Genomic DNA, 14,220 nt, shown 5'->3' on the forward strand with positions numbered 1-14,220 from the left:
AGCCGGACGACTTTGGCTCAGGTCATGATCCCACAGTTCGTGAATTCGAGCCCCACATCGAGCTCCCTGCTGTCAGCACAGAGCCCGCCTCAGATTATCTGTCCCCCTTTTTCTCTCTGCCCCTCCCCTACTCGCTCACGCGCGCGCGCTCTCTCTCCCTCTCTCTCTCAAAAGTAAACTGAAAAAGGGGCGCCTGGGTGGCGCAGTCGGTTAAGCGTCCGACTTCGGCCAGGTCACGATCTCGCGGTCCGTGAGTTCGAGCCCCGCGTCGGGCTCTGGGCTGATGGCTCAGAGCCTGGAGCCTGTTTCCGATTCTGTGTCTCCCTGTCTCTCTGCCCCTCCCCCGTTCATGCTCTGTCTCTCTCTGTCCCAAAAATAAATAAACGTTGAAAAAAAAAATTAAAAAAAAAAAAAAAAAAGAATCACACTGGCTTTACACAAACTCTTCATCAAAACAAATGTATTCTGTATTTTGAATACATGAGTTCTCTCGAGCCCAGGGGAAAGAAGCATTGTATAGGATTACATAACAGTTACCCTACTACTTTAAAACCAAGTGGACGCCTCAGGCAGCCAAGTCAGAAGGAGAGAGAAATCATTTTTGTAAAATTATCTGAACGCAACCACCTCTTCTGATGCATTGGAGTTGACAATGGTTCTGCTCTTCTCAGAAGCTCTTTCAATTATAGGTTGCTTATCTGGACCTGGGAGAGTTTTCCTCCCATCTAGAGTTAGTTAAGGAAAAGAAAAAAAAAAAAAAAAAAAAAGCAGGCAGAATTCCGCTAATAAAAGCCTGAAATGAAAAGTGGTAACTACTCCCAAGGCCCTGCTTATTGTAGAGGAGTCATTAGACAAACCTTTGTAGGGTCCCTGTTAACGATCTATTTGCTCTGCAACCGTCACAAGAAGGAGAAGTAGGGAATGTGGGATGCACAGCCTCAAAACACCTCGCTCTCTTAGACGTGTGGCTGTTGGCAAGCAACTTAACCTCTCTGAACTTGTTTGCTCATCTGTGAAATGGAAATACCTACTCGACAGGGACAGTATAAGAACTAACTGAGGAAAACGTATAAAGTGCCTAGCGTTCAAAAAATGTAGTAAATGCCTTTCCTCTGATCACTGCCAAAGTCTCAGAGTGCTCACTACAATGTGGAGCTTTTTAAGAGAAAGGCCTTTTCTTTCTTTTTTTTTTTTTTTTTTAAGAGAAGGGACCTTGCTGTTCCTCCTACGCGCCCACATTCTACACACTGCCCCCCTTAAGAGACTGTAGTTGCCTCTTCAACATCATTTCTTCCCACCAAGCAGCATCCTTCAGTCATTCGGTCCTCATTCCCAGTTCCAGGGATGGGGCCTGACTGATCTAAGGCAATCAATGTTATCCTATTTCCTCTGCCACCATGATGGTTTGAGATGGATCATCCTCAGATGATGACCCAACCAGAAGGGAGCTCAGAAATTTTGTGCTATGGCCCTGGGGAGAGATGGCAGCTCTCCCTCCTGTGGATGTGATCAAACAAATACGTGGGCTGAGAAGTACCAGCAGCCAGACCACCACGTTAGACAGCTCTGCTCTGCACTTCCTGGAGCACACCTATTTTTCCTGAGGTCTGCTGGCGTTGGAACAATACAGAAGCCCTGCTGGCAACCCTCTCACTACTATGAAGGGAGTCAACCTGAGAACAAAGCCAACAGACACAAGGGCAGAGCCCAGAGGATCACAAAGAAATGAAGCCAGAGCCCTGATCAAAGCGTACCCGAAACCTATCCCACTTCTTCACCTTTTGGTTATGTGAACCACTCAACTGCTCCCATCAATTATCCAGTTTGAACTAGGCTTTCTGTCCCTTACAACTCAAAGCACCCTAACTGACACATCCTCATGCATGGCTGAATGAATCACCGAGCAAGAGATTATGCAGAAACATCATCACTCTTCCGAAGATTGAACGCAGATTTCAAGTTTCCTGGGAGCAAGAGCCCTCACTGGTCTTGGTCCGCCAGCATCCCAGGCTTAAGAGAGTTTCTGGACACAGGCCCTCAGTAAATACTTTTTTAAATAGGTGAATGGAATGAAACTAACAATATCACCCGGAATTTCAGAACCTTTTAAAACCCTACACTCCAGATGTATCTGGATCAGAGGAATGTGATGAGGGAGCTGAGAGCCATCAGTAAGGCCTGAGCTCAAATCACAGATCCAGCTGGACGTCAGCGTCCTCCCCTGCCAAATGAGCATATTAATACCTACCTTCCTGGGCAAGGAGAGCCATGCAAACACACCCAAGGTTGCATTCCAGAAATATGTATGTGCCTCTTTCTTTTGGCTAACACTGTTTCATAGCGTGAGTTCTAGTCTGAGGTTCAGGAAACAGGATCATCACGTGGACACAATGTGGGCCAAACCGCAGGTCACCCAGCAGAGCCAGGCCTGGGAGGGCGAGGACAGGCAGTGTGTACCCTGAGCCTCCCACCCCTCAACATACTGCCATTCCCTTCAGGAAAGGGAGCCTGGGCAGAGGGCATATATCAACAAGGCCTTCCGGCTGCGACGCTTCCTCTTTGCTTTGCTGGTAGCTTCCTGACAGAAGCTGGGGACTGGGACCAGAGCAATCGGCAGTCCCCGCGCATCCCTAGCTGCTGCTGACCTAACCATTCACTGGTGAGGTGGAGCTCAGCTACACGGTCAGCTGCAGGAGGGTAGGGGCCTTGCCTCGTTCACCGGTACAGCCCCAGCACCCAGAAAGCACTCAGTGAAAGTCACCTGAGCACATGGGTGGAGTGAGTGGATGCACAAAGTGACGAAATCAGGATTCTCAGAAGAGAAAAGTAGTAAAGCCCTATTAGTGCTCAGACTGCTGATTATGAAGCTGGCAAACCCAACGCCCAGAAATGAGAGGCTGGCACCTGGGGACTCAATTCTGGCCCTAGGACTCCCGTGCCTAGGTCTGAGCCACAGATCCCTTCTCTGACAAATAACCATTATCAAGATTAAATAAGAATTTTTTTAATCTTTATTATTTTTGAGAGAGAGATAGAGAGTGAGCAGGGGAGGGTCAGGGGGGGCGGGCACAGAATTGGAAGCAGGCTTCAGGCTCTGAGCTGTCAGCACAGAGCCCTAGGCGAGGCTCGAACTCAAGAACCACGAGATCATGACCTGAGCTGAAGTCAGACGCTTAACCAACTGAACCACCCAGTGGCTCACAATTTTTTTTTTAAATGCAGCTACAAGAGGGAGAAAGGTTGACAGAATATATAGCAAGATTTTAATAACAATTAGCTTTTGATGACAAGATTATGGGAGGACATTTATTTTTCGCTTTTGTGTAAATTTTCAGATTTTCTATAGCGAACATAAATAGACTGTCCAGTAACAATAAAGCGAACATAAAAGAGGGGAGACGCCGATCCAAGCAACTAGCCCCAGTGCCTTAGACATAAAGCAAGGACCCAGCAAAGGTTCCATTTTTAGGAATGCCCTTCACACATCTGGAAACAGCTCTCATATGTCTCCTATTTCTTAAGTATTTCAGCTAATTTACTGTCACCCTTACAGGACTTGATTTCAAGGCTCTCTTTTATCCTTCCTTCTCTGCAAAGGCTCCATCTGTTAAAACCCCACTCTGGGTATTGTATAAACCAGCTCACAGAATCAGCAGCACGCTCCCGTTTGCTCATTCATCTGTTAATTCATTCACTGAGTAAACACCCCTTAAAAACCTACTCTATTGGACATCCTTGCTCTTACCCACCCCGCCCCCATTCACACACGGTTCCCAGATTTTCCTGGGGAACACCCACCACCCCTCACCTCAGTCCCTGTGCTCTGGGAGGTGCAGACCCTAACCTCAGCTCCTTCAGGGGGCGGGCACTCGATCCAGGATGGCCAATCAGAGCATCGCATTCTCTTAAGCCACAGGGATTGGTTCCCGAGGGGCATGTTGCCCAGATAAGACCAATCAGAAACAGAGACTCAATTCGGGGACTTTTCTTTAACCATTGAAAACGTGACCTTTTTATTCCCTTCTGCCAGAACTGCTGAGAGCCGTCTTGCCACCACAATCCAGAAAGAAACGGTAGGTGATGCTGAGGGTTGCAGAAAAACTGTGTAAGCCTTAGCAACACCGTTGAAACCTCCATGCGTTAATTTCCATCCCTAGACTTTTCAAGGACATAAATCCCCTTTCTGGGGAAGCCGGTTCAAGTCAGGGTCCTGCTTTGAGGTCCAAAGAGTCCTGACTGATGAAATCCGAAGGGCTGTGACATAGGCTGCACGCTGGCTATGCACAGAGGAAGCGAGATGATCCATGCCACCTTTCCTGGCACTCAGTGCGATGTGGAGACAGCTACAAACAGCTACAATTATTTAAAGCCGGTAAGATAATTGCTTTAATTAAGTACGACATGGAACAAGAGGAGCATGGGGGGGGGGGGGGGGTGGCGGGGGAGAGCCAGGAAAGGCCTCCGACAAGAAAGAGCATTTAAACGTACCCTGCATCTGCATTCAGGCAGCAGAGATAGAATTACTATTTGGGGAGTCAAGAGAACACGGCTGATACACATCCAGCTCCCAGTAAACGAAACCCACTACAACCCACATGACACACGGGGCGGTGATACTTAAAGCACTTAAGGGCACTCTCTGAACAAGCCCACAACACAGCATCTCGAGAGACGGCAAAGTGCCAATGTCCAACAGCCCTCACTGGCAAGAATTTCATCTGAATGTTACAGACGATGTCACCCTCTTAAATAACTCTCAGGTCAGTTTTTGTGATTTGGATGCTATGCTACACAACGTTCAGTTTTCACTCCAGCCCTCTTGCCTGTTTGGATTACTGTTGATCAAATCGCACAACATTGTAACAACAGCCCTCTCGAGATGAATAACCTGTTTACCACATTTGTTACCAAATGATAAGGGAGAGGGAAAAGAGCACGTGTCTGGTTCCCTAAAACACTGCATGATGGGTTGGGTTAGAAATATGGCCGCAGGGAACAACACTGGCAACAATAAAAGAACCTCTGGGAACATCTGTTTTGCTAAGAAAGGCCTTGAAGGCCAGTCTTCCTAAGGGAGCAAAGCCAGTGTCCCTCAGACCTCTGACAATGTGTACATAACACAAGTTGGGAAGATACTTAATGAATCAGAAAAGGATACCGCAAACAAATTCTCCCGGGTCTTTGCTGTTTCTAAACACATCAGCAATTCATTTGGTCCACAAATACAGCTCCAAGTTTCCAGGGCAAAGAGTCCTACAGATGGAAAAATTAACACTGACAAAAACTTCCGTGTGGTCTCAAGAGAGGTGCTAGGGTCGAGTGGCAGGAGGGCAAAAGGCTTGAGAACCCTTCCAGGTAGCCTGGATTTCTCGGAAGCAGCTGGGTCACCTCTGCTCTAAAAACACTTGAAAGAGTGCTGTTGACTTTGCACAAAGACTTCACTTCCCTTCTCCTGAAAATGCGACTATGACTATGATCACAAGTTCAAGTTCACTGGGCAACTGCTAGGATCCAGGCAGAGCCTACAAACAGGGAGACCCAGGCGTACCGGCTCAACAGGACTGAGCCTGAAACCAGAAGTACCTGCCGTTCGGCATATGCTCAGTAAACACTGGGAATTAGCGACCCCGAGAAGACCGCTGATCTCTTCTAAAAATGAGAGGGGCTTTTATGTTGAAAGCTCCCAAAGAGAAGTTTTGGTTAACTAGTTTGTTTTTTAACACAAAAAATAATATATGCTCATGCTTAAACATTCAACAACAACAACAACAAAAAAATAGAGGCACCTGGGTGGCTCTGCTGGTTGAGTGTCTGACTCTTGATTTTGGCTCAGGTCATAATCTCAGAGTTGTGAGATCGAGTCCTGAGTCAGGCTCTACCCTGAGTGTGGAGCCTGTTTAGGATTAGGATTCTCCTTCTCTCTCTCTCTCTCTCTCTCTCTCTCTCTCTCTGCCCCCCCTCTAAAACATTTTTAAAACATTTTAAAAATTAAAAAAAAAGAATTCAGAAAATAGAAAAGATACACAACAAGACATCTTCCATCTGACCTAGAGCACAATCCAGTAGCCTCTTCCCCCAAGAGGTGAACAGTATTCCCCACAACCACCTCCTTCTTGGTATCTGCCAGTAATAACCGATGCGTAATCAAGCACATGAGGTGTGTGGACTTACTTGTATCTCCTACTTTTTCCCCCCACACATGGTGGGAACATACCACATACACTTTTCTGCATTTGTCTTTTCTTTTTTTAACTTAAGATTGTATCCTGGAGGGGCGCCTGGGTGGTTTAGTTGGTTAAGCCTCCGACTCTTGACTGTAGCTCACGTTATGATCTCACGGTTTGTGGGATCAAGTCCCACATTGGGCTCTGCACTGCCTGCTTAGTATTCTATCTCTCCCTCTCTCTGCCCCTCCCACTCGTATTCTCTCTCTCTCTCTCTCTCTCAAAATAAGTAAATAAACTTTAAAAAAAAAAAGAGAGAATGTATCCTGGAGATCACAGCTTCTTAGCACACATGACCTTCTATTTTAAACAGTGGCCAAGTATCCCACTGTAAGAATATACCGTAAGTGATTGAATCAATCCCCTGCCAACATACATTTCAGCTGCTTCCTCGATCTTGCTTTTATTATAAACAACGCTGCAATGCACGTACATTACATATATCTTCACATACCCCATGGATGACTATAGGAAAGATACGACAGATAGGATAAAATCTTGGAAGTAAAATCGCAGGGCCAAGCACTCAGAAAACGCAGATAGTGCCATATTGCCCTTACTGTCACTGTCCCCAACTGTGTGGTAAGTATGCCCATTTCTCCACCCATACTCACAAAACGTTGTTTTGTGTTTTTAAATACAAGGGAAGAAAGAGCACCAGAGCTCTAGTCTTGTCCCCCTGGCTCTCCCTGCCCCTGTGATATCACACATGACATTACTACTTCCTGTAAGTCCCACCCATGATGCACAACCCAGAAATCCCAGTGTAAAAACAGAATGCACATCAGAGCCACTGGGGTGCTGAAGCCAGCTCACACCAGCTCAGGAGAGCTGAGTGGACACCTTTCTTCCCGATTCTGGGTTCAGGGACATCAGGCTTGTAGCTTGAAACTGGACATGGGAAGCATCTGTACCATAGAAATCACCAAATGCTACAAAGCAAGGCTTCTTTTTTACGCACCCCCCCAGAGGGACCTTGGTCACACATATCACACATCAATGCACACCTACAGTGGAAACTGAGCCTCAGCCATCTCTCTTTGAATATTGCCACCAGCAAGAGGGCCACAGATTCTTGTGACTTAGTCACAAATTCTTGGAACCTAAGGACTGGAGAAGATCTCAAGGGATATCTAATAGTCGTGTCTCTTTTGTCATTATGTCTTTGAATACTGCCTTTCCCCAGCCCATCTGTCTAGGCATAAGCAATATCCTCCTAGTTCCTCTTCTATGCCTCCTTACCATTCTTGTGTATTCGCATCTCATTATTGTTTAGTGCTTATTTTTGAGGACAGTCTACAGTGTGACAATTACACACATAAATTAACTAACCAATTAATACTTTTTAAAAAGGCTCTCAAGTGCTCAGTTTCACAATGGACCCAAGTCTCATTTCTAGACCTACTGTGACATTTCAACCTTAACACCCAGATTCCATGGCCTGCTCCTGGGCACAAAACCCCACAAGCTGTCCTGACTTCAGCCCACGTATCCAATTGACTTAATTTTCTCTCTTCATCTCTGACACTAAAGGGCTTCCCTTTCTGATGAGCTCCCTTAGGTACAAGTCTTACATTTTTGTCCACTCTGTGTTCGTATCACGAAAGACACAAATCAGCATAGTCTCCCATGCTGGCAGAGTGTGCTAGGTCTCCAAGTGTAACATAACCGCCTACCCGTGCTTGAGTTCTGTGCACATTACAGCGGCAGCTACTCAAGGGTAAGCTTCCAAAGTCAGCACGGATATGAACACCGGAAGCAGTCAAAATTCTCCTTGAAAAGCCCGTAATAGGGGCGCCTGGGTGGTGCAGTCGGTTAAGCGTCCGACTTCAGCCAGGTCACGATCTCGCGTTCCGTGAGTTCGAGCCCCGCGTCAGGCTCTGGGCTGATGGCTCGGAGCCTGGAGCCTGTTTCCGATTCTGTGTCTCCCTCTCTCTCTGCCCCTCCCCCATTCATGCTCTGTCTCTCTCTGTCCCAAAAATAAAAAATAAAAAATAAAAAAATAAAAAAAACGTTGAAAAGCCCGTAATAAGGCTTCACAATGGACACTGACAAACCGTCTCCCAACACAGGTCCAACACAGGCTGTGTCCCTTCAGCACTGGATTTGGTGTCTTGGGTTGAGCACCAGAAAGAAACAGCTAGCTTGGATTTCAGAGCTGTGTTGTAGGATAATTAAAATCTATAAATACAAGACACACCCTTGATGGCATAGATGCTCATACTCCAAAAAGCCACAGGAACAAAGAGTGACAGAAGGAACAGCAGATCTGTGTCTCATTCACACTCACTCCAAGAGAGAGACGCCTGTTGGGTGGAATGACAGGATCACCCACGCTATTTAAAGTGTTATTTTTATCTGTACTTTGTTTTTGTTGAGCAAGTATATTTGGATCTGGATAAGTGTGAAGCAGTAATCTATGACAGGATGTATCCAGGACTTTTGTAAGTCAGAACAGTGGTTAGCCCTGGGGCAGGACTCACTGTGAAAGGGCATGAGAGAATGTCCTGGAGAGATAAAAATCTTGAATGCCCTGTCTAGGTGGGGCCAAGATGGGGTGACATATTAAGAATTCATAAAGGGGCATCTGGCTGGCTCAGTGGGTAGAGCATATAACTCTTTATCTTGGGTTTTTAAGTTCGAGCCCCACACTGGGTGTAGAGATTATTTAAAAATAAAATCTCCGGGGAGGGGGCTCCTCGGTAGCTCAGTTGGTTAAGCCTCTGACTCTTGATTTTGGCTCAGGTCATTATCTCACAGTTTGTGGGTTCGAGTCCCATGTCAGGCTCTGCAGGGCTCTCTCCCCCATCTCTCTCGGTACCTCGCCCACTCGCTCACTCACTCTCTCTCTCAAAAATAAAATAAATAAGCTTTAAAAAAATAAAATAAAACCTTGGGGCACTTGGCTGGCTCAGTCAGTTGAGTATGCTACTCTTGATCTTGGGGTTGGGAATTTGAGCCCCACGTTGGAAATAGAGATTACTTAAAGATAAAATCTTTTTTAAAAATCCTAAAAATCTTAAAGTGCCTGGGTGGCTCAGTCGGTTAAGTGTCCAACTCTTGATTTCAGCTCAGGTTATGATCTCACGATTCCTGAAATTAAGCCCTACATCAGGCTCTGTGCTCACAGCATGGAGCCTGCTTGGGATTCTCTCTCTCCCTCTCTCTCTGCCCCTCCCCTGCTGGCACATGCACACGTGCCCTGTCTCCCTCAAAACAAATAAACATTTTTTTTAAAATCTTTAAAAAAAATAGATTTGTACATTTTACAGTGTGTAAGTTATACCTCAATTAAAATAAAAGTTACAGGCGTACATGAGAGACTACTCCACGACAGCTTGCCACCTGATCTCTATTCGACAGCTAAAGCTCTCTAGGGGCCACCCAGCCGAACACAGGGTAGTAAGGACACCAGGAAGACAAGGGACAGAAGAGGCAGAAAAGGGAGTGACTGGCGGGGATAGCGGGTACCCAGGCTCACCAAGTTCATTTCTTTTCTTCTTTCTTTCCTTTTTTTTTTTTTTTAAGTTTATTTTCTTTATTTTGAGAGAGACAGAGAAAGTGCAAGCGGGGTAGGGGCAGAGAAAGAGGGAGAATCTTAAGCAGGCTCTGCGCTACCAGCTCAGAGCCCACGAGGGGCTTGAACTTATGAAACTGTGAGATTATGACCTGAGCTGAAATTAAGAGCCGGACATTTAACCAACTGAGCCACCCAGGCGCCCCAAGCTGGTTTTCCATGAGGGGCCTGCCAACAGTTAAGTGCATTGGCTCTCCAGCCAGACTACTTGGATGCGAATACTGGCTCCACCCCTGCCATGGGCTGTCTGTGTCCCCACCAAATGTATGTGTCGAAACCTAACCTCCAAAAGGACAGCGTTAGGGGGCAGGGCCTTCAGGAGTGATTAGGTCCTGTGGAGGGAGCCCTCATGAATGGAATCAGCGCCCTGATAAAAGAGACCCCAGGGAGCTCCCTCACCATTTCTGCCATGTGAGTTTACAGCAAAAGAATGGCCATCTGTGAATGAAAGTGGGCCTTCACCAGACACCGAATCTGCCAGCACCTTGATCTTGGACTTGTCAGCCTCCAGAAGTGGGAGAATTAAATTTCTGTTGTTTAATGCCCCCCAGTCTGTGGTATTCTGCTACAGGAGCCCAAATGGACTAAGACGACCCTTGCTACTGGAGTGAACTTGGGCAAGTTACTTCTCTTCTTTGATCCTCAAGTTTCTTTTGAAATTTAAACAAGATAATTCAAAGCTTTTGGCACAGCGTCTGCCATTCAACAGCATTCAATAACTGTCAACTATTACTCCTGTTACTGACGACAACAGGCTGAGAGCATCTTCTTTCCTCCAAAGTTCTTTTTTAAATTATTTTTTTAAGCTTTATTTATCTATTTTGAGAGAGAGAGCAAGGGAGGGGCAGAGAGAGAGAGAATCCCAAGCAGGCTCTACACCATCAGCACAGAACCTGACGCGGGGCTCGGTCCCACAAACCGTGAGATCGTGACCTGAGCCGAAACCAAGAGCAGGACGCTTCACCCACTGAGCCACCCAGGCGCCCCCTGTCTCCAAAATTCTTATTTAAATTAAAATTTTAAATAAATAAATAAAAATAATTTCACCTGATAACCTTGTAGGGTCTCAATAAATATTCGTGGAGTGAACAAAAGAAAGCACATGGATTCTAATTTCAACAGAGCAGCAGGTTCTTATTTCTACTAAACTGAAATCCATGTCCTGGCCTAATACTTCCATCCACTTTAATTTTTCTTCACAGCAAAGTGGTCAAGAGCACAAGCTTGGAAGCAGATGGCCACAGTCACATCCAGCTGTTACTTACCAACTTGGTAACCTTGAACGTGTTGCTCAAATTCCAGGCCTCAGTGTCGTCTCCTGTAAAACAGAGTGACAGCAAGGATTAAGCACGCGACAAGAGACCCGAGCACAAGGTGAGCCCCCAATAAATCCTAGACACTATTATTCTTTCCCATACTACAGACACTGTGAGAGAATAACCCCTCTCAATTCCATTTCTTCAGACCATCAGGGTTTACAGAGTATGTCTCACAAATATTTTTCTCATTTAATGTTCAAAATAGTGGTATGTATTACAAATAAAGAAATGGATGTTCAGAGAAGTTAAGTAACTTGCTGACGGTTACAAAGCAAAGAGCAAAGACCCAAACCAAAATCCTATGACCAAGGGATAGTTTGGCTAGACTGTGTGGTCCTGGGGATAGAGGGTGGGGCCAGGCTGTCCTTTTCAAATTCAGAATTCCAAGTTAAAGGATGCTGGAAGTCTGAGTTACAACAGGAGTATTTGGGTCCCAGCAAAATGCTCAGCTCAACTTGAGATTGAACTGGTCTGAATCATTCTATCCCTGAATCACTTTCTGTTTTAGGTTTCTTCACGGCTGAGGAAAGAAAACAAACTTATATATAACACCAACCCCATCACCCTCAGCATCTCTTACAGCAGCAAAAACTTATGAATCAAAGGGAGTTTTCATAAAACCAAAGTCAAACAATATCCCATGGAACACAGTCGCCAGCGTTTAGCGTGCGGGTCAGAGCACGGTCTGCCGCGTCTAGACATTCTCATTATTGCACGGAAGAGATACAAACTGCCTTTCTCTGGCCTTTATTTTGATTAAATCTTTAGCTGCCTTAGTGTTTTCTCTTTGCTTTTCAGCGGGTGATGAATTACAGGAAGCTGATCCACTGGCCTCACTTTACTCACAAAAGGTCTGGAGGCTGAGCCCAATTGTGGTAGGAGAACACTACCGGCTGATCATGTCAGCCACCTGTGCTCTCCTGCCATCTCTCCTCTTGTCCCCCCCCACCTCCCCCCCCCCACACACACAGGTTTCTTGTCCCTGTGGCATGAGTATGGTTTAAAATCCCTTTTATTTCTTTATTTTTTAATTTTATTTTTGTAAGTAACCTCTACACCCAACGCAGGGCTCAAACTCATGACCCCTGAGATCAAGAGTAGCCTGCTCCACTGACTGAGCCAGCAAGGTACCCTTAAAATCCCCCTTGTTTTAAATTTATTTTTGAGAGACAGAGCACAAACATTGGAGGGGCAGAAAGAGAGGGAGACACAGAATCCGAAGCAGGCTCCAGGCTCTGAGCTGTCAGCACAGAGCCCAATGCGGGGCTCAAACCCACGAACTGTGAGATCATGACCTGAACCGAAGTCAGACACCCAACCAACTGAGCTACCCAGGCGCCCCTAAAATCCCCTGTTAAATCATGATTACAGAATTGCTTGGTGGCCAAAGAAACAGGAGATTTAATTTAAGAACCACATAAGCATACTCACAAGCTCTGTCCTTGTACAACACGCCCATGCCCTTCAGGGCCTCACATGCACACACACACTCACACCCCTCATCTACAGTTCTCCTGACTCCTCTCGCTATGTCTTCCAGTTACATAAAGGACTTTTTTCTCTTTCTTTCAAGTTTTTTTGACCAGATTTACAAAACAGAAAATGGAAATAAGTTGTTCACTTGGGAAAATTTTTAGGGCCTTGGGAAAATCCCAGAAATCGGAAAAAAAGGGGCACTAACTCACTCTCACAAAACCCTTTTTTTAAGAACACAAAGAGTAAGTTGACCGTTACATCACCTAGAGACAAAATCCAGGAGACAGTATAAAGGTCCCCAGAAGGAAAGTGGTCGTCTCCAAACAAGGGTGACTTTTTTTCACTTCCATGATTCGGAGCAGAGAGAACCTGGACTATGGCTCTAGAAACCAGATCTGGCCTTGTCTCCTCTTTAGACTCACACTATGAGGCTCCAGTCCCTTCTCAGTCTCTCAAAGCTGTGTGACTTTCGGCAAGGCAATGAACCTCCCTGAGCTCCTGCAGCCTCTGCTGTAAAATGAGAATACTCATTCTTTCAAGAACTAGCTACTGAGCACCTATGATGGGCCAAGCATGTGACCATGTGGCAAGGAGTTAATTCCAGGAATTAAATCTTCCCAGCCAGCCAGGAGCTCTCATAGATTAGTGGGGCAATTACAGGCAGACAAGCAATTACAATGGAGTATGAAAAAGTGTTACAACAGTGGTGGGTATAGTGTTGGGCAATCATAGAAAAGGGTATTTAACTCAGCAGGGGATGGGAAGTGTTGGGTATAAGAAAGGCTTCCCCAAGGAGGTGATATCTAAGCTGAAAACAAAAAAACAAGTTAGACTTTGCCCAGCCCAGATAGGAGGGGATCCAAGCAGAATTGACTGCACATGCAGGTGCCTGGGTGGCTCAGTAGGTTAAGCGCCCTACTTCGACTCGGGTCATGACCTCGCAGTCTGTGAATTTGAGCCCAGCGGGCTCTGTACTGACAGCTGAGAGCCTGGGGCCTGCTTCGGATTCTGTGTCTCTCCCTCTCTCTGCCCCTTCCCCATTCACACTCTGTGTGTGTGTGTCTCTCTCTCTCTCTGTCAAAAAAAAAAAAAAAAAAAAAAGAATCACAGCATATGCAAAGGCCCGCAGGCTAACTTGCTGGTTCCTTGCTTGTTCACGTGGTCAAGGACAAGAGACAGGAAGAGAAGATGTAGGATATACAGACCTGGATATGCAGGCAGGTGGGCTTGCCAAGGTAACTTCCCTGGACTAGGTAACCTCCTGAGGTCCCTCTGTCCCCTAAGGGCTGGTTCTGTGGTTTTCTGAGACCTCAGGTCCTCCTGCCCTGAGAGCCCTTTCATCAGCATGCAGGAGCCCCTGGGTCCACTCCAGGGCACGAAGGAAGTCCCAACCACCCAACGTGGGCCCTCCTCCTTCCTCTTTATTTTCCCCTCAGGAGGGGCTGGACAGAGTGATTCAAAGAGGAAACTGTCTTTTATTTGTCATTTGTTTCTAAAAATAAAAAAAAAAAAAACATCCAGAGCTCACACATACAGTCTGTCTTCCCACCGACCCCCTTTTCCCACCCAGCCCCTGAGCTAGCTGAAGAAATGCTGGAATTACCTGTGTCTCTGCCTCCTTCAG

General features: G+C 46.2%; 1 protein-coding gene across 2 annotated transcripts in view; it reads right to left on the reverse strand.

Moving 5' to 3' along the window:
* The window catches only part of CYRIB (CYFIP related Rac1 interactor B), a 108,120-nt gene extending 94,162 nt beyond the window's left edge, over positions 1-13,958 (reverse strand). Inside the window, exons 1-2 of one of the 2 annotated variants that reach the window (XM_047074188.1) lie at positions 13,802-13,958; positions 11,067-11,119 (exon numbers count right to left, since the gene is read on the reverse strand). In XM_047074188.1, the coding sequence (XP_046930144.1) occupies positions 11,067-11,119; positions 13,802-13,943 (195 nt within the window). In that variant the 5' untranslated portion in view covers positions 13,944-13,958. Of the gene's footprint in view, positions 1-11,066; positions 11,120-13,801 lie in introns of those variants that run through there. The other variant, XM_047074190.1, reaches the window with a different exon arrangement.
* Positions 13,959-14,220: the final 262 nt, after the last annotated feature.

The sequence above is a fragment of the Lynx rufus genome, unplaced genomic scaffold, assembly GCF_022079265.1.
Source record: "Lynx rufus isolate CCGP_SWC_20201006 ecotype Redwood Valley unplaced genomic scaffold, mLynRuf1.p SCAF_12, whole genome shotgun sequence".
NCBI classification, from domain to species: domain Eukaryota; kingdom Metazoa; phylum Chordata; class Mammalia; order Carnivora; family Felidae; genus Lynx; species Lynx rufus.